The sequence below is a fragment of the Puntigrus tetrazona genome, chromosome 2, assembly GCF_018831695.1.
Source record: "Puntigrus tetrazona isolate hp1 chromosome 2, ASM1883169v1, whole genome shotgun sequence".
NCBI lineage: Eukaryota > Metazoa > Chordata > Actinopteri > Cypriniformes > Cyprinidae > Puntigrus > Puntigrus tetrazona.
This window is the reverse complement of record NC_056700.1, coordinates 25,110,803-25,135,846: the sequence shown is the minus strand read 5'-3', so window position 1 is coordinate 25,135,846 and position 25,044 is coordinate 25,110,803. Positions and strand designations below refer to the sequence as shown.

The following is a 25,044-nucleotide window of genomic DNA, read 5'->3' as shown; positions in this document are numbered from 1 at the left end:
ACTATATAAATCAAGACAGACTAGGCTAAAAATACATTTAGTTAGATAACGGGAACAGAAAGTTGTGCAAAAATGCTAATTAAAACTTTTTTTTGTCCGTATGTGCTATCTACAGGAACTTAGAACTGAGCAGGAAGACATTAGATCATAGTAAATAACGTCTAAAAATACATTATGCAACAATGAAGCAATTGAAGAGTTCAGATAAAAAAAGCCTCTAAAAGCCAGCTTGGTTAAAAAAGAGATAATGATACTGAGTGAATGCTCTCCATACATAGTACAAGTACTTCAGATGCAATAAATACCAGCTTCAAGCCTCTGAGAAGTGACAGCACTTACATAGAAACCTATACAAAGTAGACAGAACCTAGAGACTTGTATTTTATCTTTCAGATCGCGTGTGGAGCGTTTCTGTTTATATGCTTATTCAACATACTACATTCAAACGATATGGAAAGTATTGAAAGCACCTGTTTGCTAAACGACTAAGCTAATCCAAATGGCGTATTCCATTTACAATTCTTAAAAAGAAATGTTGAGTTTTTTAGGATGTAATATCATGGTCATTATATCCTATTATATCCTATTCTGTCTATTATCATTCCCTTTAGCTGTTAATAAAGCAATCAAACATAATGGTGCTGTATATGTTTTTCAACCACCAGTTTGGAGCTCCACACATCTCAAGACCAAAAAAAAAAAAAATAAATAAAATAGTCTAAATAATAAAAAAAGTCTACTCTTTAGTCACACCTCCACACCTCCACATCAGCCAACAACATGCAGATAAAAAGTTGCTTTAAATTCAGAGATAGACAGAAGATAAGTATAAGTTTGTGAAGTGTCTGCCCAAAAGGTACCTGTACCTTGAAGGTATTACTGCCAAAAGTGTCCATAATAGTTCATGAATGCTAAACTTGAAAGGTCAGACCTCCGTGAGAGCTTTATCTGGTTGAATAGTGTTATGGGATGTGAAAGAGGGAAGTCAAGGACAGAATAACTCAAGATACAGGAAGAGAAACACGTTCTACATTTCTATCTGGTTTTGGCTCATGTATTGCTGTGTTTATTTCTAATCCATCATGTTTAGCATTTTTAATGATACTTAGCTTTTCGTGTTTTTTTTTATATGTTTTGTATGAAAAAGTAAATTAGAAGTGGTTTATTGTTGGATGTAGTGGTTTGTCTGTTTAGGTGTTGAAAGCTACGATGGTTGGGTATTAACTGTTTATACCGGAGGATCTGTCACCATCCCATGTCATTATGATAAGAAATACACACAGATGAAGAAATACTGGTACTCAGATAATGATAAATTTAAAACATACACAAACACAACAGAGAAGAATCTGTCAGTAATTGATGATCCTGATCAGAGTCTCTTCACTGTGACGATGAGAAACCTGCAGAACAAACACACTGGAAAGTAGTGTACACATCTGTTGCATAGAAAATAACCCTTTGATCATGCATAAATATAAATACATTTGTTATTAACAATTATTGGACTTACTTCATGCAATATTTCTGACAAGAATGCAACACTATTAATATACTTTGTCACTTCACCATTTTTATTGTTCGTTTTTTTGTGTGTGAAATGCAGATCTACTCTGAACCTGAAGATCCTGTGATATATAGCACTATAAATGATGAAATCCCACATGTAAGTAGACTGGACATTAACATGTTAGGTCCCGTTCACTGGTTTCACTTGAGCACTATCTATCATTAACATCTTCACTATGAAAACGCAGGTACAAGCATAGAGGTCTATAGGTAGATGCCCTATTATTAGACGTTAACACTAGTGGGTTTTCATTTTAAAGGTTAAATATTTTGTCAATAATCACTTTCAAATCCATAAAAGCCTTATTCGTCCTCAGAACACAATTAAAGATATTCTGGATGAAAACTGGGAGACTTGTGACAAGTAAATTACACTGTCAAGGCTCAAAAAAGTATGAAAGTCTCTCTCTAGTGCCATTTTAGAGAGTACCTGCTGGACACAAACTGCATACATTTCTTTTGTTATGTCTGACACAGAAGAGTGTACACAGATCCACAGTTTGCATCCAGCCGATGCTCTCCAAAATAGTGCTATGGTGACGTGGAGAGACACAGAGGGCAACAATAGTTGATTAAAGTCATTACTTTTATTTTCTTTGTGTACATAGAGTTTTCTCAACGCTTCATAAAATACAGATTGAACCACTGATGGTAGATGGAGCGTGTCTGTCAGTCTGTGGGACAGTCAAAAGCTTCCTGGTTTTCATCAAAAATCTTAAATCATGTTCCGAAGACAAACAAAGCATGGGTGTGATCATCAGGTGTGAAAACAATATATATAAAAAAAAAAAAAAACAGAACCTGGACATTTTAGGTAATTTAGAAATACCAGCCAGGATAAATCTGGAAAAAGAAGACATATGGTCACACTGAATTATTATTATTATTAGTAGTAGTATTTAATTATGATCCCTTTCTCAACAGGATCCCAACAAGAACATAACCTACAGTACTATTGATAATGTTCCTGGGAGTGAGGTGATGAAGTCTCCAGCAGGTGGAGCAATATACAGCATGATATACAGCACCGTGAGTCCACACTGACAGAAGAACACAAGAACTAAACCTGACCAAGAGAGACGAAATCAACAGAAGACGACTGTCATCATAATGCATAATGCTTGTTTCTATGTGTGTGTGTGTTTAATTAAAACCTATTATATATACCTACTATTTTATTTGAAAAGAATCTATAAGAACAGATGTGAGGTTCAAAACATTTGAAAATTCTAAAGATTATTGCAACGATTATGATTATTTTAGCTGAACATAGTTCTGTGTTTTGTATTATATATTTAATTGCTTTAAACGGCGGAGTTTCTTCTGTGGAACACAAAAGATATTTTGTAGAATGTTACCAAAATTTTCAAATTATGTTCCACAGAAGAAAGAAATTCACACAGGTTTGGAATGACATGATGTTGAGTAAATGATGACAACGATGCATTTTTTGGGTATACCTCCCTTTAAGATATGTATTTTTTGTATTTTTCTATAAGACACAGATATTAGCTCACTACTAGTGGGAAGTTGGTCTAAAGAAGTAAAAAAAATGTATCTTATTGGTTATACTATTTTTAAAATAAATAATAAGTAATAATAAACAATAAAATTGAGGAGGCGATCGTGGGCCCCTCTGACCTCTAGGCCCTGTGCACTCTGTCACCCTTTCCCTCCACTAGCGATGCCCTGTCAGTAAGTGTGAGGTTGCTGGCTACTTTGCTAACTTGGTTTAAGGCGATATTTCTTCTCTTCCTCTGAAACAGAAGGAAACAGAGACACGGCTAGAAGTGAACAGATCCTCTCATACGCGTGTACTCCACTGTAGACATGATTTTACCTTCTGATCCTCTCTGGGATTTTACTTCACATCTCAGGTAAAATTGTATGGTCTTGTTTAGCCTGAAATTGTTCAAATGGTTTAATGTGAATCCTTTAGGCTAGTAATTCTTCAGGATAGATACTTTTTCGTAATGCTCAGTTTATGCGTGTTTATGTTATTCACTACACTTTATGTTGTCTGCAGATGCTGGATTTGGGATTATGAAAATCGGAGTGATATCTTGATCGTTCGACACTCCATGGTTCGAAACTATCGATCGCAACATTCTCTTGAAGAGACTAGAAAACTATGTTGCCACTTGTGGAAGCGCCTTAGCACGGCCCCTATCAGTTTATAGCAGTAAATGAGGAGGTATATCGCTCACAAGTCAAATATGGAGTACCTCAAGGCTTAGTACTAGGGCCGTTACTTTTCACACTTTACATGTTACCTCTCGGAGATATTATCAGGAGACATGGTGTTAGCTTTCACTACTATGCTGATGATACTCAGCTGTATATTTCTTCATGGCCCTATGATACACATCAAATTGGGAAACTAACAGAATGGATGAGGAGTAACTTCTTAATGCTAAATTTGGTAACAACGGAGGTGCTAATTATTGGACATGTAAACCCCACATGTAATAATCCTGTTATATACAGCTCTATAAATCAAATCCCATATGTAAGTAGACCAGGCATTGATATAACTATTTCAGGGTGACCATGTGCTCTATTTTATCTGAGGCATTTTATCTGAAACAATATACAGCATATATATAATGTTATATTTCTCTGCTGTGACTTTTGTGAAATCCTTGGAAGTGGTGCATATTTAAAAACATGGACAGTTTTGATTTTATTTGATTTTATTTATTATTTTGTTAATCTTACTTCAATAAATGGTATAAATACTTTATTAATACATGGTATTTATACTTCAAAATTAACCCTTTACTTTAGTTGAAAAAATGATTTAACACATGATATAAAATCAATGTAACACGTACACACAATAGTTTGTGTGAGTTGATCATTTTCATGCTTCTACATTTTATTCAGCGTTTGTAGGTTCACTGTTCTGCAAGAAAGGGGGTAAGTGTAAAGTATGTGGTTTCTGGTGATATTTCAGCTCTTCCTCTGAAGCAGGAGGAAACAGAGACACAGCTAGAAGTGAACAGATCCTCTCATACACATGTACTCCACTGTAGACATGATTTACCTTCTGATTCTCTCTGGGATTTTACTTCACATCTCAGGTAAAACACAGGTCTGTTTAACTAGAATAACTATTGCATGGTTTCTTTGGTTACACTTTATTTTGATGATCCGCAGTAGACATTCTACTAACTATAAGTAATTATATATCTACAAGTCAACTAATGCTCATTCATTTGTACCTACATGTGTACTAACTCTCAGAGAAAACTGTTTAGTTTTAGGGTTAGTAGAATAAGTTGACACATTCTTACAAAGTTTCTGTCAGTGTGTATGTTGTTAACCAAAGTAAATTGTTAGAATTTATTAAGGAATCACTGCTTCTAGTAATTCTAGAGTATAGCTACTTTTCCGTAATGCCCAGTTTATGTATATTTATGTTATTCACTGAACTTCATCTTGTCTGCAGATGCTGGATCTGGGGCTATGAATATCGGAGTGAAATCTGGATCACCAGGCATTATTCCCTGTCTATATGATAAAAAATATGAAGGAAACCGTAAATACTGGTGTATGGGGTATTCTTGGTCTACTTGCAGTATATTAAATTATGCAAATGGGTCAGGAAAATATTCCCTCACTGATTATCCAGCCCAGAGTATTTTTACAGTTCAGTGGGAGAATCTGCAGACCTCAGACTCTGGATATTACTGGTGTGCTGCGGAGATCGGTGACTATAACACCCGAGACTACAGTTATTATCTGTATCTGACCGTACAATCAGGTAAGAATATCTTTCCAAATTGCACCAGTTTTCTGATAAACATGCTCTAATGTAGCTATAAGTAACGTTGTGAATTATGTAAAAGGTTTTTGACAATACTCCAGTTGTTTTTGTAACATTTATATGACCGTAAACTAAAGACAGGAAAGTTTGCCATCTGAATTACTGAAACATGGTGGCGAACAAACTGTAGAGGTACTAACAAAGTTGTGCCAAAAAATTGGCCAACAGAATGTACACGCTCCCTATTTATACCTCTGCCCAAAAAGAGAAACCTGAGAAAGTGAGGTCATTTAGGTAGTGATTCTTAGACTACTAATGTCGATAAAAGAGCAGGCAGGCTTTAGGCTTGGGAGAAGTACCAACAAGCAGGCTGCTGATCAAAAAACAACTACAGCATCAATGTGAGCGCTTCCACAACTTTATGGACTACAGAAAAGCTTTTGATCGAGTGTGGCATGATGGGAGTTTTGGATAAGATAAGGGGACTAGTAGGGATAATAATAGTCCTATATAAAAGTGTTAAGTTCTACTTAAAAACCATATTGGGGACTTTTCCCCAACAACTGTTGGTGTAAGACACTTGCTTCTGTATGCCCTACCCTCTTCAACTTTTTCCTGGAACAAATAATGCTGGAAACACTTGAAAATCACCACTCTACCATCTCCATCAATGGAAGAGAAGTATCAAATCTAAGATTTGCTGATGACATCGATCTCCTGGCCGGCAATAACCACAAACTCCCAAGAGCTGACCAACAAGTAGATAGGGCTGGTGCATATGCCATGGAAATCAGCACTGAAAAATCTAAAGTGATGGTCAACGGCAATTAAAAATACCACCTCAAACATCAGTATGGGAGGGCACAAACTGGAAGAGGTTGAACAGTTCAAATACCTAGGAGCAATACTATGCAAAGAGGGCTCTTGCTCAGCGGAAATTAAGACCAGAATTGCTACTGCAATAGCTGCAGTGTCAAGACTCCAGAGAATCTTCAGGAGCAGATATATATTTAATACCAAATTCCTCCTGTTTAAATCATTGGTGATCCTTATCAGAGCTCCTAACAACTCCTCAAGATAGAGATCAGTGGAGAACACTGTCTACCAAATAAGCGCACACATCTCCCCCATGGCCTAGACGGACTAAACCAAACTATATGACCATTTTCAATTGAAATACACATAGCATAGCAGTTACATTTAGCATGTATATTTCATGTATTGTATCATTCATGGTCATCTTCTAAACAATTGGGATCGTCCCTATCCCTTTGTTAGTGGAGACTTGAGTGAGCGTTATTGAGTTGTTTGGAGTACAGCTTGTGCTGTATATGTACGTGATTATTGTCTGAAGGGCTTTTAGGCAAGGCAAGGTCACATGTGGGGAAATATGATACTTTTCTACTTTTTGGAGCTGTGGTTCTTTGGTTCTTCCTAAATATGTGATATATGTGATATATATATATATATATATATATATATATATATATATATATATATATATATATATATAATTGTTTTTTGTCTGTGTTCAGCTCCTGATGTGTCTGTGGTGAGCAGCAGTGTATCTGAACATGAAGCTGGAGATATCAGTGTTCAGTGTCTCTACAGTTCTAGATATCAGTATAAAACTAAACAGTGGTGCAGATATAAAGATGAGAGATGTTACACAGTGGGGAGGACTGACACATCCCAGAGTTCATCAGTCCAGATCAGTGATGATGATGGGAGAAGATCCTTCACTGTGCTGATGACTGGACTGAGACTGACTGATTCTGGCTGGTACTTCTGCTCTGTAGGAGATCTGCAGGCTCCTGTTCAACTCACGGTCACTGAACCTGAAAGAGGTAAGACTACAGACAATTCAGCCATGAACGTGATGTCAATCTCAATACACTAAAACCTAATTTCTTTTTCTCATTTCAAGTTTTTACAACTACTCCCGCATCTACACCATCTCCCTCTGAGGCAGATATGTAGGTGTAAACATACTTAACCATTTAATAAAACAGTTAACACATCCCAAAGATTTTTTGTAGGCAGAATATTTTAATGTAAACCAAGGGTTGAAAAAAAGGCCAAAACGTTCATTTTAAATGTGTGTGTGTGTGTGTGTGTGTGTGTGTGTATATATATATATATATATATATATTTTTTTTTTTTTATTTATTTTATATATTAGCATTCCATTACTACATAATAGTAGTATTTTACTATTTAATTTTTTTTACCTTGTTTTGCAGACACACATCACAGCCATCAGTCACCAGGAATCCTACAAGTATGAATAAAATAATAAATAGAAGGAAAAGCTAAACTTTATTATGTAGAAAAAAATAGATAAAATACAAGATTATGATATAAAACATTTTGACATTGTTACTGTTTTGAGTCTTAACTATTACATACACAATTTTGACTTTGTATATCATGACTGATCACCAAAGGATGCTTTTTCTGAAGTAGTCTTGCGTAACGAACCATTTCTTTGATTATTAATAAAACTGTGTTAACTAAGAAATGTTGTGTTTCTCTTTCTGCTTTTGGCTGGCAGCTATGAAAACTGAATCAAGTCCTGAGACAGACATGTGAGTGTGTTATTCAGACATGAATAATAGTAAATCTGTTTGATAATAGTACATTTATTTCATGCCACCGTATAATGTGATTTTTAATTGCAGATCTGAAACCCATCCATCTCTAACAGCATCCTCAGAGACTGTTAATAGTCAAACACACAGCAGCACGGATGAACAAAAGTATTTCAGGTATTTCACTCTGCATTTGCTTGAAATTTTTGAAAAATTTGTTGAAAATAGTTGTGGGTTGTAAATACAAACACATCTCTTACAGACGTGATGTGATTCTGGTCACGTGTCTTCCAGCGATTCTGCTCTTACTGCTGGTTACTCTTGTTGCCATAGTAACTTGGAGACTGAGAAAGAAGCAGAGTGAGTTTTCTAGATGATTGAAATTGCATTGCAATGCTTCATTTACAGCTACCTAAAAAATCAATACATAAACATATAATAATATAATATAAAAAAGAGATCAAGTGACTTTTTTGTAAGAAAACAGTCTTCAGGTTCATAACATAGTAAAATACAAAGTGTACTGTCTTTATGCAAACACATGAAGCGCAGAATGATTGACCAATCAGAATCAAGTACTTCAGAGGACTACATAAAATAAATAATATTTCATTTTATTTAATTGCCAAGAAACCTCTCAGTGAACAAATAAAAAAGTGTGCTAAACATTTTTAAAAAATCTATAGAACATTCTTTATCTTTTTATGAAATGGAAATATTCCACTGATGACAAATATTCTTTATAGTGTACATAGAAAACATAATGAGATGTATTCTTCATATCTCACTCTGACAGAGAGGCCTCAAAATAGAGAAGAAGCACACTTTAACGGCACCACAGTAAGTATTTTAGATTGTAATTAACAGACAAATGCATTTCAGAAATCTTCATAAAAGAACACATTCACCCGAAACAGAAATCTAAATGTGTTTGTGTTTAATGCAGATGTCGTGTGAAAACCCAACGACCTCCAACAGTCCAGCAGATGATCCTGTAAGTCCTCAGTTCATATGTGTGGAGCTGTCTGTAGAAACTGATTACAAATGAATAATCATCATGTGTTTATTCACAGTCTCATTCGGTCATTTACAGTTCTGTGGTCACCTTTCCTAAAGCAGTAAGTGTCTGCTCTGAATGTTCTCCACTGATATTTTTCATAAGTGATGTTTCAAAGCAGTTTTGGCTGAAATGCAGTACAAATGAGATCCATTTCTGACATGTAACGTGTTACAGTGAAATGACACAGTAATGGTTGTGATGCAGAAATGAGATTCTAAGCGCTGATCTTGTTTTTTTTCACAGCCTTCTTCTTCACTGAATTCAGATGGTGGTACGATGTACAGCTCTGTGAGAAAACACCCAAGGCCATGAGTTCACTTTACCAATCAACACTTTAAAAAAGTTCAGATATTATTCATAGTTTTTTTCTCATGCTTTCGAGATTAGGCCTACATAACTTAAATGCAATTTTTTTAGATGCCATGTTTATTTGTATTCATTAAAAATGCACATTGTAAAAAAAAAAAGCCAATTAACATTTTTGCATTAATAGTTCATTCAGCATGCATGCTTTTAATTTCATATGTTACATATATTCACATTTTCTGTTTGTATGGCACCATCTGTACATTTCTCCACAAACTTGAGATCTTTGTGTGTTTCTTTTTCTATTCAAAAACAGAAATAAAATGTATAAAATCAGGTATGGACAAACCCCTCTATATAAAAGCTTCAGAAGGTTATGATCTTTAATACATGTTCAGATACATGTTACACTTTAATACTTTAAGTTCTATTGTCATAAATAATAAGACAATATAGTCTAATCATGTCCTGTACTTTGTCACTCTTCATACTAACAATAGCTGCTATAGAGAATCAGAAATAATGTGGATACTCATAACTCTGCGCAATTGGTTAGTTAGATGATTTGTATTCTGTAAACCTCCTGGAAAGGTGTTGACTGATAAGATGTCCAATGTCAGGTTTAATAGTCCAAAACACTGATGCAAATATGCATGCCTGAAAAGGTTTGCATGCTGCCAAAAAGTGTGGACACCTTCATTGCATGCCTTTTGATGTTTAAGTATGTCTCGTTAGGGAGGGCGGCACAGAACTCAATGAGACCGTTGGGTTTAAATGCGTCTTTAAGATCATCACAGTTCTGTAACTCAACCAACGCAAACTGATAAGAAGGCAAGGCTTTATCAGTGTCGGCAGCTAAGGGGATTTCTTTAGCGTGGACATGTAGCTCACGTTAAACAACATTTCAAACTCTAGAGTAAAACCCAGTGAAAGTTGACTCAGGCAGAGTCTTGTGTGTCCTGAGGAAGAATGAATATAAATTTCACATCAACTCTATTGTGACATAATGTGACTGCATAACTCTTTTCAGCACAATCAAACTTTATATATAGTGTGAGTTAACTCTGAGAGAGTAAGTGATTTTGTCAGCTCACAAGATATGACGCATGACTTACACCAGGCTTTTAACGTTTTTGTTACCAAAAGTGATTTATGGGTTTATAATTACATTTTTGAGTAAAATATACAAAAATGTAATTATAGTTGTTACAGATGTTTCTTGCTGGAATCAATGAAGAAATCAAAAGAAAATGTGTTTGAGTACAAAATAATTAGTACATTGTCTAGTTAGATGAAAAGAGTTAACATTTTAGGACACATAACACACACTGGTAAGCCACATTTCCATGTTTAAGGCTGATTGTCATGAATAGTATTTATATATAATAATATAATAATAATAATGTTTGCTGTATGCCTAATAATCATTAGAGGTCTGGGCTGCCCGTGACTAAAGATTTTTTTTTTGTACTTTTTATTGACAGGCCACAATTTGACCAATTCCTCCAAGAAGGAGGAAGTTTATGTGGTGCTCCTCAAAAACAGGATGACGCTGATAAAAGGGACAAAGGTGACCATCTATGAGTTTTGTAAATATCAGGTATTGCATTCACAAGACCAAGTGGATTTCTGCAGAACTCTTTGGAGCCTCTGTCTCCCTCTTCTGGTGATGTACTAAACCCAGCTCTCTAATGATGAAAGTGAAGTGACTTGTGGCCAGGTATGGTGACCCTCACGTGGAATTCATTCTGATCTGATTAAAAATACACTGATGAGATCATAGGTCTAAAGGGACCGGCTCATCAGAGGAAATGACTCTTAATCAGATGTTCATTGGAACTATCCCTTTGATCAGAAATTGAACCTATTTCATACTATATTTCTGACAAACATATTTTTAGGATATTTTTAGCCTACACTCATACGGCAGATTTTGGTTTCTTGATGTTACTCTTTTTATTGTTGTGTGTGAAATGCAGATGTGCTCTAAACCTGGAGATCCTGTTGTATACAGCACTATAAAATATGAAATAGACCAGACATTGACATAACTATTTCAGGGTGACCATGTGCTCTATTTCCAGGTGTGTCCTGGCCAGATTTTTTTTATTGACTGAAATGTCCAGGTTTGACCTTTGTTTTAATATTGATGAGTTCTGTACATTATTTGCTTGGATCCCTATCTTTACAGGATCCCAACAAGAACAGAACCTACGGTAACCTACTACTAATAATGTTGCTGGGAGTGAGGTGATGAAGTCTCCAGCAGGTGGAGCAATATACAGCATGATATACAGCACTGTGAGTCCACACTGACAGAAGAACACAAGAACTAAACCTGACTAAACCTTAATCATACTTGCATGTACATTTTGACATTGTGGGGAACAGCCTGCATGAACCCTTTAAAAAATTGTTAATGAATTGGAAAATGTAATTGAGCACATAATATAAAATACAATTTAAGCTTTTGTAACAGTTATTTTGTTAATCATACTTGCACGAACAGTTTGTGTGTTCATTTTGAAATACAATTTAAGCTGTTTACTACAATGTAAAATCTTGTTCAGCGTTTGTGGGTTCAGTAGGAAAGGGGCTAAAACCAGTAAGTGTGAGGTTGCTGGCTGCAAACTGTCTAAATTTGCTCACTTGGTGCTGATGTGGTTTAAGGCGATATTTCTGCTCTTCCTCTGAATCAAGCAGAAACAGAGACACAGCTAGAAGTGAACAGATCCTCTCATACACATGTACTCCACTGTAGACATGATTTACCTTCTGGTTCTCTCTGGGATTTTACTTCACATCTCAGGTAAAACACAAGTGATTCAACTATTGTATTAATGTGTTTAATGTGAATTCTTTAGGCTAGTAATTCTAGAGTATAGCTACTTTTCCGTAAAGCCCAGTTTATGTATATTTATGTTATTCACTGAACTTCATCTTGTCTGCAGATGCTGGATCCGGGATGAATATCGGAGTGAAATCTGGATCACCAGGCATTATTCCCTGTCTATATGATAAAAAATATGAAGGAAACCGTAAATACTGGTGTATGGGGCATTTTTGGTCTACTTGCAGTATATTAAAATATGCAAATGGGTCAGGAAAATATTCCCTCACTGATTATCCAGCCCAGAGTATTTTTACAGTTCAGTGGAAGAATCTGCAGACCTCAGACTCTGGATATTACTGGTGTGCTGCGGAGATCGGTGACCATAACACCCTAGACTACAGTTATTATCTGTATCTGACCGTACAATCAGGTGAGAATATCTTTCCAAATTGAAACAGTTCTTTGATAAACATGTTTATGCATTTTACTGAAATACGATAATGCAGCTATAAGTAATGCTGTAAATTATGCAAAAAGTTTTTGATACACCAATTGTTTTTGTAACTATTATATGACCTTTTTCAGTTTAAATCCACATAGCACGTCACATTTAGCATAGCAATAACATTTAGCATGTATATTTTATGAAAAAGTAAGATGTTACTTGTATTACACACTGAGATATTACACATAGAGTCACTGTAGTGTTTATCACAGTGGTGAAACTTCAAAATAACAGATAATCTTTTGCATGTCAAACATAACAGCATACTAGTTTTTTTCAATCATTAGCAGAACTAACTCAGAGAAGTTTGAGTTTGCTTTACGTTCAATTTTAAGCTGAGTCATGATCAAAATTATGATGATCAAAACTAATCAAAATAACGTTGGCAACTTTTAATTAAACAAAAAAAAAAATTTGTGCAACACTGTTTTTATTATACCCTTTACGTTTCGCCGGAGTTTCAAAGAGAAATGACTGAGTGGAGCTAAAACACAGGTTCCACAAAACCCATAGATGCGAAGCTAAATATGTGTGATGCTAACATTAAAAAACATCAGTTTTCAAATCTCCCGGCGTAATGATATTGTTTTGAAGTCTTAACATGATATTCTTCAATTAATTGTATGAAAATTACACTTATTATTCAAAACTCTGAATAAAAGGTGTCTGAGTTTTACTTCCTCTAGTCTTGATTTCTTTTGGATGTGCACTTTTTAAAATGTTTTCCGTGCTTCTGTAAAAAGTCATCATTAAATCATCTTTTAGGAGAACTACAAGGAAAAATACCAAAAGAAGAAGCTAAGACGGTTGGGGGAAGGGTAGAGAGGCAAAAAATTGAAAAAGGATATAGTCATGATAAAGCCTTATTTGTGAACATTGATGCACGGACTTGTTATTCTCTATGTTGTGACATAAATAATCTATTGTGTTTGTAGAATTGTTTTGAGAAATGATTATAAGGATAATTCCAGAAAAGTACAGAAACAACTGATAAAACACTTAAAATTAAACACTTTACAAAAATATACATGTTTGCATTTCATAAACAATGACGCAAAAAACCAATGATGGCACACCACTAAATATTTACGATGATTTCACAACATGTGACGTTTCGAGCCTGAAAACTCTTCAGAAAGTGAAGACATACACAGCTCAGCCTGTATATAAAGTACATCACATGGTCACCCACAAGATCAAAAAAAAAAAAAAAAACACGAAACGTGCAAAAGAAACTTGAAGTGAAGCGATCGAAGTCGAGTAGCACAAGACTTCTTCAGCTTCAGATTCTGTTTTGGTTTGCTTTCTTGCAATAAGGACGGATGATCATGTGATTTACTCGTGCTGTATATAAGGGCTGTGTACGTGCTTATCGTCTCATGATAAAGGGCTTTTAGGCTTGAAACATCACAAATAGGAAAAATAAAAAAATATATTTTTCTACTTTTTGGAGCTGTGGTTATTCTTTTTGAGCACCTGCATCAAGCTTTTGATCTGTTGGATGCGCATACGTTGATCATTATCTTTGTAATCAATAATGAGCAAATTTGCAAAAAAAAAAAAATACTTTTTTCTCTGTGTTCAGTTCCTGATGTGTCTGTGGAGAGCAGCAGTGTATCTGGACATGAAGCTGGAGATATCAGTGTTCAGTGTCTCTACAGTTCTGGATATCAGTATAAAACTAAACAGTGGTGCAGATATAAAGATGAGAGATGTTACACAGTGGGGAGGACTGACACATCCCAGAGTTCATCAGTCCAGATCAGTGATGATGATGGGAGAAGATCCTTCACTGTGCTGATGACTGGACTGAGACTGACTGATTCTGGCTGGTACTTCTGCTCTGTAGGAGATCTGCAGGCTCCTGTTCAACTCACGGTCACTGAACCTGAAAGAGGTAAGACCACAGACAATTCAGCCATGAACGTGATGTCAATCTCAATACACTAAAACCTAATTTCTTTCAAATTTTCACAACTGTCCCAACAGCTACACCATCTCCATCTGAGGTCGATATGTAGGTGTAAACATACTTGACCACGTAAAAAAAAAAAAAACCCAAAAAACACTATTTTTTAACATTTTATTGTAACCTAGGCAACCAAGGGTTGTAAAAAGGCCAAAACGTTTATATCTATGAATATATTGGTATGGAAGGTGATACCTACACACAGTACATGCAAAGTATTACGTATTTATATATTAGTTTTTCTTTAATTGTTAATATTATTAATAGTAGTCAGTAATTAGTAGTATTTAACTTTTTTTTTTTTGCTATTCTACTGTTTTGCAGACACACATCACAGCCATCAGTCAACAGGAATCTGAATTTGTTACAAATAACTATTACATACACAATTTTGACTTTTTATATCATGACTGATCACCAAAGGATGCTTTTTCTGAAGTAGTCTTGCGTAACGAACCGTTTCTTTGATTATTAATAAAACTGTGTTAACTAAGAAATGTTGTGTTTCTCTTTCTGCTTTTGGCTGGCAGCTATGAAAACTGAATCAAGTCCTGAGACAGACATGTGAGTGTGTTATTCAGACATCAATAATAGTAAATCTCTTTGATAATAGTACATTTATTTCATGCCACCGTATAATGTGATTTTTAACTGCAGAACTGAAACCCATCCATCTCTAACAGCATCCTCAGAGACTGTTAATAGTCAAACACACAGCAGCACGGATGAACAAAAGTATTTCAGGTATTTCACTCTGCATTTGCTTGAAATTATTTATCTGAATTATAAGCATTGATATTTGTTGAAAATAGTTGTGGGTTGTAAATACAAACACATCTCTTACAGGCGTGATGTGATTCTGGTCACGTGTCTTCCAGCGATTCTGCTCTTACTGCTGGTTACTCTTGTTGCCATAGTAACTTGGAGACTGAGAAAGAAGCAGAGTGAGTTTTCTAGATGATTGAAATTGCATTACAATGCTTCATTTGCAGCTACCTAACAAATCAATACATAAACATATAATAATATAACCTGACCAATCAGAATCAAGTACTTTAGAGGGCTACATTAAATAAGTAGTATTTCATTCTATTTGATTCATAGACCCCTGTCAAGATATATTTTGGTTTCCCAAGTAACCTCTCAGTGAACATTTAAAAAAAAAAAACTTTTTCATTTAAAAGAAATCTATAGAACGTTCTTTATTTTTTGTGAAATTAAAAGATTCCGTTGATTCCAAAGATCCTTTTTGTACATGGAATACATTAAGAGATTTATTCTTCATATCTCACTCCGACAGAGAGGCCTCAAAATAGAGAAGAAGCACATTTTAACAGCACCACAGTAAGTATTAAGTAATTAACACTTGAATGCATTTCAGAAATCTTCATAAAAGAACACATTCACCCGAAACAGAAATCTAAATCTGTTTGTGTTTAATGTAGATGCCGTGTGAAAACCCAACAACCTCCAACAGTCCAGCAGATGATCCTGTAAGTCCTCAGTTCATATGTGTGGAGCTGTCTGTAGAAACTGATTACAAATGAATAATCATCATGTGTTTATTCACAGTCTCATTCGGTCATTTACAGTTCTGTGGTCACCTTTCCTAAAGCAGTAAGTGTCTGCTCTGATTGTTCTCCACTGATATTTTACATAAGTGATTTGTCAAAGCTGAAATACAAATGAGATCCATTTCTGTCATGTAACGTGTTACAGTGAAAAAACGTGGTTGTGATGTGCTGATCTTGTTGATTCACAGCCTTCATCTTCACTGAATTCTGATGGTGCTGTGATCTACAGCTCCGTGAAAAAAAAGGCTGTGAATTCGTAAAGCCTCTGTTACTTCTGCTTCTTCTGAATGATCTGTAAGAAAGTAACAATCAGTCATTTAAAATGAACAATAAGTCTATTTTACAGTTTCAGTTTAAACAGTGCGAAGGTTCAGTGAACGAATGCAGCTAAGAATGTACGTTTGTCAGTGTTTTTTTTAAATATATGCTGGTTGGCATTACTGTGAACAAAATTAATAATTTACAGTACATAGATATGAAGTGCATTTCTAAAGTACATCAGGTATATTACAGGTATATTCCAGAATTAATTCATGACCAGCCAACATTTTTAAAAGAGCTTTCTTTAAGACCAGATTTATTTAGTTAGTATTTATTTTTTTTAGATATTACATTTAATTGTATTAATTAAAATTGAACATCGTATAAAGCCAATAAACTGTTTTTGTATGAAATATACAGCATGCATACTTTTTCATTTCACATATTACACGCTACATTCACTATATTTTCTGTCTGTATGATGCCATCTGCTGGTAGATTTTTACTTTGTGTATTTCTTTGTCTAGTCCAAAGAATAGGGAAGGGTTGGAGATTAAACTGTATAAAATCAGGCATGGACAGACTCCTCTATAATAAAGCTTCAGAAGATCATGGTTTTCAAGTTAAGTTATTTTCACCGGTACAGATTTTCTACTGTCATAAATAATAAGACAGCGATATAGTATAATCGTTTACTGGACACAGAATTTAGTTGAAAGTAAAAACCCAACCTTTGTTTGATGGTGCTTCAACTTCATTAAACTAGCTCCAAAACAGCTTAACCATCTTCACTTATTACAAACCAGATTATTGACTTTATTTCTGTCAGACATTAATAAATGTTCTTATTGAGATTAATAGAGGTTTAGATGTTGGTTCACCATTATGGCGAGGAGCGTTTGATTTAGTTGCGCAATTCTACTCTCTGATGCACTTCTTTAGCTGTTGTAGCTGTGTTTATGGCAAAAAGAGCAACAGAACATGTGATTAGACAATGCTGGTTGCTATGGCATTAGTTGCACACTGTTTATTATGGAAGACCAACAGTTGTACAGATTGAGATCTTCATCAGATAGTTTCAAAAAGCTTTTTGCCATCACACAAACATCAGTGTAAGAATCTCAAAAACACGCTTCATGCCGCAGCGAAGGTGACCGTTGTTAAGATTCATAAACTGATTCTTGATCTCTGTGTCTAAGCATTCAGTGGTTCAAAGTTATTCGTTAACAATGTGTTTTAATACATACTTTTGAAACAGAATAATATAAAATGAATCACACCGACCATATCACTACATAATTATAAGATCTTTATTATCCACATCTGCCCAACATCATCTGATCACATTTTCTCTTTAGTTTTTTGCCATGAAAAAGTCACGGCAGCTAAATAAAATCATCAAGAAGACAAGAGTCTACAGAACACTAAAGCAAACACTTCTGTCCGTAATGGTGACATCAAATTTTTATTCGAATGTCGGAGGATAATGTTGTAACGGTGTTATCAATAAAATTTTTAGAACGTTTTTAGAGAATGTTTTCCTTCTGATCATTCTGTGACTATAAATAAAATGTGTTGCATTTTCTAGATGCTTTAAACTGTCACTGTAATGACAGCATTTTTGAGAAAGTGATTTTCAGTAAGAAAAAAAATCTTATCAATAATCAATACTTCAGTACTATTATTTATATATAAAAACAATAAAAACTTCTCAGAAATGGGCTTTTTAAGTATACTTTACTAATGCTTCAAGCTCTACTCGTGCTCCTAGAACCCGTGTTTTCATTGTTGTGTGGTAGGGGACGCTAGTACACGTCTTCTGTATTGAATTTCCCACAAAAACAAAAAAAATGAGTCACTATATTCACTTAATTGTTTCTAAATACTACAAGCAATTAATTCAACATATTAGAATTAATTATTAATTACCATTAAATGAGTAAAATGGCATGAAAAAATTAAGTGCATTTTAAAAAAAAAACTATGTTATTAGTGCCAGGCCAGTAGTTGGTGGTTAAGAAATGTAGAATGTAATATTCATGCACATGATGTGAACTGACGTGACTCTTGACTTCATAACAATAAGGTTTAGTGTATTAGTCCAGCTCAGTGTTCTCTGTCTCCCTCTTCTGGTGGTGTTTAGGAGGTACGGCTCTCTAATGGGCTAAAGATGTGGGTTGAGCTAATTAGTGGAGGCAGGTGTTTCAGGTTAATTACAAGCTATAAAAAACCTCTGATTTCTGGGGATGTTTTGTCAGCTTGCGCTTTGCGTGGAGCTGATGGAGGAGTGCGTGTAGCTTTGTGGAGAGAGAGTCGGATTGCGTTTCTTAAAAGCAAAAGGCTGGAAAGGCAGAGTTGGGAGAAACGCTTCCCTTTGTTCTTTTGGGTTTTTATTCCGAGTTCAAAGAGCCAATCTCTTCAGTTGTGTGTTTCTCGGCTGTTCTTAAGCCTGAAAAAACCTCCCCTTTAAGACTCGGTGTTAATGCCTGATCAAACGCGTGCCCTCCACACGACCCTGACTGGTTCAAAGGAACTGTGTATGTACTGAGCCATTATTTATTTTGCTTGATGAATTGCCTTGGATTTGAACCTTGGGCATGTTTTTATAGTTGATGCGCTTAATACTAATGCACCATCATATTTGGCGCACTGAATTATTTTTATTTGCAACTCAAAACATATATTCTGTCTAGTTCAGATCTGATGAAACATGCAGTATAGAAATATATAAACTGACCGTTTTTATGTATTAAGAGTCACTAGGCTAATAATAATGCCTTTCATTTGTGCATTTCTGATACCTTGTGTATTATTATTATTTTTTTATTCCATATTTAATCAAACCTTTACTGCAATAAGGTAATAAACAATAAAAAGTGTGCATGTAGGTCTCTGAATGCAGTAACAGGAACTACTTATCTGCCTCTGGCAGGCAGGAAGTGAGATGTTCATTTCAGTCTTTCACTCGGTCTGACCGTCACATGGCTCGTCCTCAGACTCTCTTTTATATTTTACTTTACGCTGCAGGTAAGAATCATAAAATACATTCTACCCCCGAAAAATAGTTTAACATTTGTTTTTTTACGAATAAATGAGTGACGCATTTATACCTTGTTTTGCTTCTTTTAGGTACTTTGTATATTTTTTTACAATCATACATCTGTGTGAGGCACTAGTGATTTTCACAGACACAGTAATCTGGATTATGCCGTTTTACTGCGGTTTATTCTGTAAATGCAGTTAATGCCTTTTTATCAAGGATGTGAATTGTTAAGAGATCATAATTATTGATATTCATTAAAAGCATAAGGTAGGTCTTTTTGAGACGTACAGACTACAGTTCATGCAGTAAATGTGAACTAATTCAATCACTTAATTATATTTTTATGTGAATTCTAATTTTTATTATGATACGTTCTTGTTTTAAATGAACAGAGAACGCGCATCCTTTGGTAAGATTGTTCACTTTAAGATGTTATTTTTGTGATTAGTTATTTTTATTAATCGGTCAGACTCTAGTTCAAATAGTTCTCATAAATGCATCATTTCGTTGTGATGTACTCTTTATCTCACTATCCCTGAGACCACTTTCCCAGAGCTGAGATTTTTGACATTATATTATTATATGTTGCATCACATTGCATCGAGTATTTTTTTACAGTGTGTTATTTCTTAATTTTTTATGTTGAACTCAAGAGGCTTACTAGCTCAATAACATCAAACATGTCATGACAAATTAAAGGCATGATGTTGCACCACAATTCGAATTAAACACGTTATAAACCATTAAACAAATTGTTCTTTTTATTTGGAAGCCAAAAGTAGAATTTCAGTGATGATGCTGTGTGTGTGTGTGTGTGTGTGTGTGTGTGTTGCCTACAGGAACGTTGAGTATGAAGACATTAGATCACGTAACTGTAAGCGAAGGAGGAACTATTACAATCCCCTGTCTGTATGACAGTCAGTATAAGCGGAACTCAAAATACTGGTGTAAAGGGTATACTTGGGCATTTTGCAAAATTTTGGCCCGTGCAAATTCTACCAAGAAATGGGCAGTAACTGATTATCCAGCCGACAATATTTTTACTGTGAAACTCGACAACCCGACATCCTCTGACTCTGGAAATTACTGGTGCGCTGTGGAGATCGACGCCAACCCAGATGACAAAAATCATCTCTATGTAACTGTTAAAAAAGGTAATTACATTGTTTGCGGTGCATTAAGTAAAACTGATTTAATATACAATATTTCATGCAAAGTTTTTGCCGTCTGTGTTCAGTTCCTGATGTGTCTGTGGTGAGCAGCAGTGTATCTGGACGTGAAGCTGGAGATATCAGTGTTCAGTGTCTCTACAGTTCTGGATATCAGTATAAAACTAAACAGTGGTGCAGATATAAAGATGAGAGATGTTACACAGTGGGGAGGACTGACACATCCCAGAGTTCATCAGTCCAGATCAGTGATGATGATGGGAGAAGATCCTTCACTGTGCTGATGACTGGACTGAGACTGACTGATTCTGGCTGGTACTTCTGCTCTGTAGGAGATCTGCAGGCTCCTGTTGAACTTCATGTTCATAATAACGCTCAATATAAAAATACATGTGAGTTATGTTTTGAAAAAAACCCATTCATTTACAAAACACTTGCATTCGTATATATTTAAAGTGCTCTTTATATATTCTAAGCTATTTATTCAGTATATATATATTTTGCTCTTTGTCTTCTGATCTCAGCTGAATGTGATGAGTCTATTTCTGGTCTATTTCCGTAAGTCTTGAATTTATCAAGTCAAACAATTAAGGGTTATTATTATTATAGACATACTCGCATATTTAGTTAGAGGTCAAAATATTTGAAAGGTAAAACACTTTTCTTAATTATGCTTATATTCAACCCATTATTTCAATTTTAATAACATATGCAGAAACCAAACAGGAAGCAACGACACGATGGACAGCAGCTTCCCTCTCGAAGACTCTTCTGACCGGATGGACTGGTTTCTCCTCCTCTACATATCTGTGTCGCTGCTTCTCTTACTGATGCTGGTTATATTCATCTGGAGGCTTATACAAAAACACAGTCAGTTCTAACACTTATATATTCAATTCAAAGCGCTATTTCACCGCTAATGCCTCAAATCCAATTTCACAGGAGTTATTGCACTGTCGCATTACATTACCTTGCTGAAAACTCCCCATGAATATCACTTATTTTTCTCATTTGTATATCTAGCTTTTTTTTTTTTTTCTCGTTCCCTTTTTTTATATTTATGACATTCTTCCTGTTTTATAAAGGGGCTTGGTCCAAACCAGGACCAGACATCTGTTCTGTGGTAAGTGTTTTAGTCCTTAATGTCATTTTCACACCCGTTCTGATTCTGAGAATACAGAAGTTCACGCCACAATTACGAAGATAAGGACGCGGAGAAACGATTTTCATAAGGATATAAAAACATTAACAACCGATCTGAATCTGTGTGCGGTGTTGCCAGGTCCACGGTTTTAATGCAGAGCTGGGCTAATTTTAGACCGTTAGTGGTTTTTTTTGCATCTCTCGGGGACCAGAATTCGACGAGAGGCAATCAATAGAGTAAAACTGAATGAAAAAAAAAAATCTACCTGTGAATGTGCATGTAAATAGTACGGCACATAAAAACAAAAACGTGTGGTAGAGATATGCAAAAATGTCATATGGGCTATGCAATTAATAGGATGATAAGCAGTAGTGTTGTAATACTTGAGACCGCTCCTAAGACCATTTTTTATCTCGGACTCGGCCTTGTCTTGGTCTCACACTAAGAGGACTCGGGATTCAACTTCAAGATGGGTCAAGACCACAACTGTGTGCATATCGCTAAATTGCAACTGCATAGTCTTCGTTTGAACATCACGAGATTGAATATAAGTCCATACTAACATATTTCTATACTGATTTGTCTTGTTAGGCTACTGTTGCTCTCGTATTTATACGACTTGATATAATTAAGCGATACAAAAGAAAGAGAGCAGTTTGCATAAACGTGTGCACCATTGGCAAACGTTATATTTATACAAGCGTTCGATAAAGAAGAAGTAGTATTAAATGACCAATATTTTATACAGAATTTTAAATACAACTTTTATTTCTGAGCCACGTGCGGTTAGGTCACTAAATGAAGTTAAAGCACTTGTGTGCAGTTTAGACTATCAGAGAAATATTTAACGTAAAGTGTAATTATTATTATTTTTATTTATTATCGTTTTAGTTGAAGGAGTTCTCAGGGTATTTTTCACGTTTCTGAACGGAGTCTCTTGCTCAACAAGGCTGCATTTATTTGAGTAGAAATAGTTAAAATTGTATTATTGGACACATTATTACAATTTAAATCAGTGGTTTCTCTTTTAATATATATTTTTTTTAATGTAATTTACTGCTGTTATCAAAGCTGACGTTTACACAATCCTTCAGAAATCATTCTAATATATATTTACAGCTCAATTTTTATTAATTATTCAATTATTATTACTGAAATTGTAATAAAATTGTACTGTATTAATATTTCTGATCCAAAAAATGTTGTTTTGGTATAAAAAAAAAACAATTCATGAACACTATAAGATCTTAATTATTCAAAACATTTGAAACCCAGTGCATATCTTTACAATTTACAATTTTCAGCATTTTAAATGTTCAATGTTTTGCTTTTTTGTTTACAATAAATACAAAAACATAGTAATATGTTAGTCTTATGATAAAACATATGATAAGTGTTGAATAAAATAGGTTAAGCTGTTTTTAGCTGGTAAATGTATTTGTTTGCCAAAACATTTTTATAAAATAGTAAAATTTACCCCTGAGATGACTTTTATTATGTTTTTCAAGACATTTCACAGTCATTTTAATTCTTTCAAATGATGGTGGGTCTCGCCCTGCCTTGGTCTTGGTCTCAAACCCTTAAAGTCTCGGTCTTGTCTTGGTCTCTGGTCTCGGTCTAGACTTGGTCTCGACTGCTACAGTGATAAGTTTTCGTTTATATATGCACGCTGACAAATTTCAAATCATATGCAGGAGAAAGCTGTGCATCATATGCGCATCGCTACCTCAAAGTCCATTTTTGGCATCAACAGCACGAGTTTTAGTTTTTATTTATCATAGCCTGCTATTTATACGAATTTTCATGAAGTTTTAGTTTTGGAGCACATTCGATTATCATTTGAGCTTGTTTATTGTGCGTTGGTGTGGATCTCATCGTTCTTGATGTTAATGGGCCCGTGCGCGGCATAACCCTCATTATATCTAAATAGTCTTTTAAATGAGTTTTTCTCTTTCCTTTGACAGGCAGAAGATCCAGTGACTGTCGCGTACGACACTGTGGTGTTCAAGAAAGCAGAAGACCGTGAACAAAACCAGGTGGTCACTGCAAGCATTACATTGCTGATATGCTACTAATGCACATGACGACAGCCCTTTCCTTACGAAAGACTACGATGTAATCTATTTGATCTCGTGATACTATCTGTGGAAATGCATAACGGCCTCGATTTTAATCACTGACTTATTGAAATTCAACTCACTCTGTCTTGTGTTTTATTAAATTATTCTCAGGGCCGTCGTTCCGAACAAGTTGAAGTGATCTACAGCACTCCCCAACTTCATTATTAGCGTAGGATATCTGGCCATTCACATTATTAATATTGCATTGTTAAATAACGGCATCGTCATCTGTTTTGCATCATGCACTGTTTCTCGTAAAGAGTTCACTTGAAGAAGAAAAACGGGAACTTAAGTGTTTTCCACACGCAGGGTCATGGCTTGTCAGGTTATTACTTTAATGTCTTGCCACATCTGTAAAATGTCCTATGCATTGGTGCAAACGTTTGCAGAGGTACACTTTCTTCTGCTTTTCTATTTTTATTCTAGATGATGAGAGAAGCAAAACCGAAACACACATCAGACGCATCACACACTCTTTACCACACCAGAGATTGGTCAGATTAGTTACACCACTTCAGAAAACCACCCCCAAAAATTGAAATCTGATTACTGAATATTTGCATTAAGAACTGTTCTTTATTTATGGAGCTACTATATATTTTAGCATTTTCATTGTTTGTGTAAGGTTTAGTTCTAACTTCAATCTGTACATAAAGGGATATTTTAATTGATTTGCGATTCAAATTTAATAAATGTTAATATATAAATTGTCTCTACATGGCTCTCATTCAAGGTAATATTACTGTGTGTGTGTGTGTGTGTGTGTGTGTGTGTGTGTGTGTGTGTGTGTGTGTGTGTGTGTGTGTGTGTGTGTGTGTAAAACTTAGAATAACTAACTTTGTTCCTAAAAAGAATGAACTAAAACTAACTTCCTTCGCGCATCTTATTGCCAAATCAACATTTCTGTTCTTAAATGAATAAAACTGAAATAACAGTTATAAATTATAGTATAGTTATAGTTTAAACTTATGACACAAACAACAAAATGACTGAAAAGCTAAATTAAAATGAAAGCGTATATTACAAATATTACTCAAAATATTAGCTTATAATAGTATCTTTACTGCAACAAACCTTTTCGTGATGAATCTAATGCAGCTTTGTTTTGTCTTTTTTACGTTCGAGCACGTG

General features: G+C 35.0%; 3 protein-coding genes across 6 annotated transcripts; all 3 read left to right on the top strand.

The window, feature by feature from the left end:
• The first annotated feature begins 4,529 nt into the window (after positions 1-4,529).
• On the top strand, positions 4,530-9,324 carry LOC122363010 (polymeric immunoglobulin receptor-like). The gene is made up of 12 exons (XM_043264871.1): positions 4,530-4,652; positions 5,021-5,335; positions 6,874-7,185; positions 7,266-7,314; positions 7,582-7,619; positions 7,893-7,926; positions 8,020-8,106; positions 8,192-8,289; positions 8,726-8,769; positions 8,876-8,923; positions 9,003-9,047; positions 9,233-9,324. The coding sequence occupies exons 1-12, from the start codon at positions 4,589-4,591 to the stop codon at positions 9,299-9,301; spliced, it is 1,203 nt and encodes a 400-aa protein (XP_043120806.1). The 5' UTR covers positions 4,530-4,588; the 3' UTR covers positions 9,302-9,324.
• A 2,585-nt stretch (positions 9,325-11,909) lies between these two features.
• On the top strand, positions 11,910-16,920 carry LOC122363030 (polymeric immunoglobulin receptor-like). Its single transcript, XM_043264903.1, has 10 exons — positions 11,910-12,104; positions 12,247-12,558; positions 14,219-14,530; positions 15,133-15,166; positions 15,260-15,346; positions 15,449-15,546; positions 15,903-15,946; positions 16,048-16,095; positions 16,175-16,219; positions 16,365-16,920. The coding sequence occupies exons 1-10, from the start codon at positions 12,041-12,043 to the stop codon at positions 16,434-16,436; spliced, it is 1,116 nt and encodes a 371-aa protein (XP_043120838.1). The 5' UTR covers positions 11,910-12,040; the 3' UTR covers positions 16,437-16,920.
• A 1,825-nt stretch (positions 16,921-18,745) lies between these two features.
• Positions 18,746-24,625, top strand: pigrl4.2 (polymeric immunoglobulin receptor-like 4.2). Of its 4 annotated transcripts, XM_043264999.1 has the most exons (10): positions 19,402-19,464; positions 19,567-19,747; positions 19,873-19,889; positions 20,320-20,634; positions 20,718-21,041; positions 21,174-21,207; positions 21,365-21,519; positions 21,735-21,772; positions 23,758-23,829; positions 24,025-24,625. In XM_043264999.1, exons 4-10 carry the CDS (start codon positions 20,331-20,333, stop codon positions 24,079-24,081), a joined length of 984 nt encoding a protein of 327 aa, XP_043120934.1. In that variant the 5' UTR covers positions 19,402-19,464; positions 19,567-19,747; positions 19,873-19,889; positions 20,320-20,330; the 3' UTR covers positions 24,082-24,625. The 4 variants fall into 4 exon arrangements, with proteins under 4 accessions (XP_043120907.1, XP_043120934.1, XP_043120923.1 ...); XM_043264972.1 differs by lacking the exons at positions 19,567-19,747; positions 19,873-19,889 and adding an exon at positions 18,746-18,974 and having other exon boundaries at positions 19,370-19,464; XM_043264988.1 differs by lacking the exon at positions 19,567-19,747.
• The last annotated feature ends 419 nt before the right edge of the window (positions 24,626-25,044 follow it).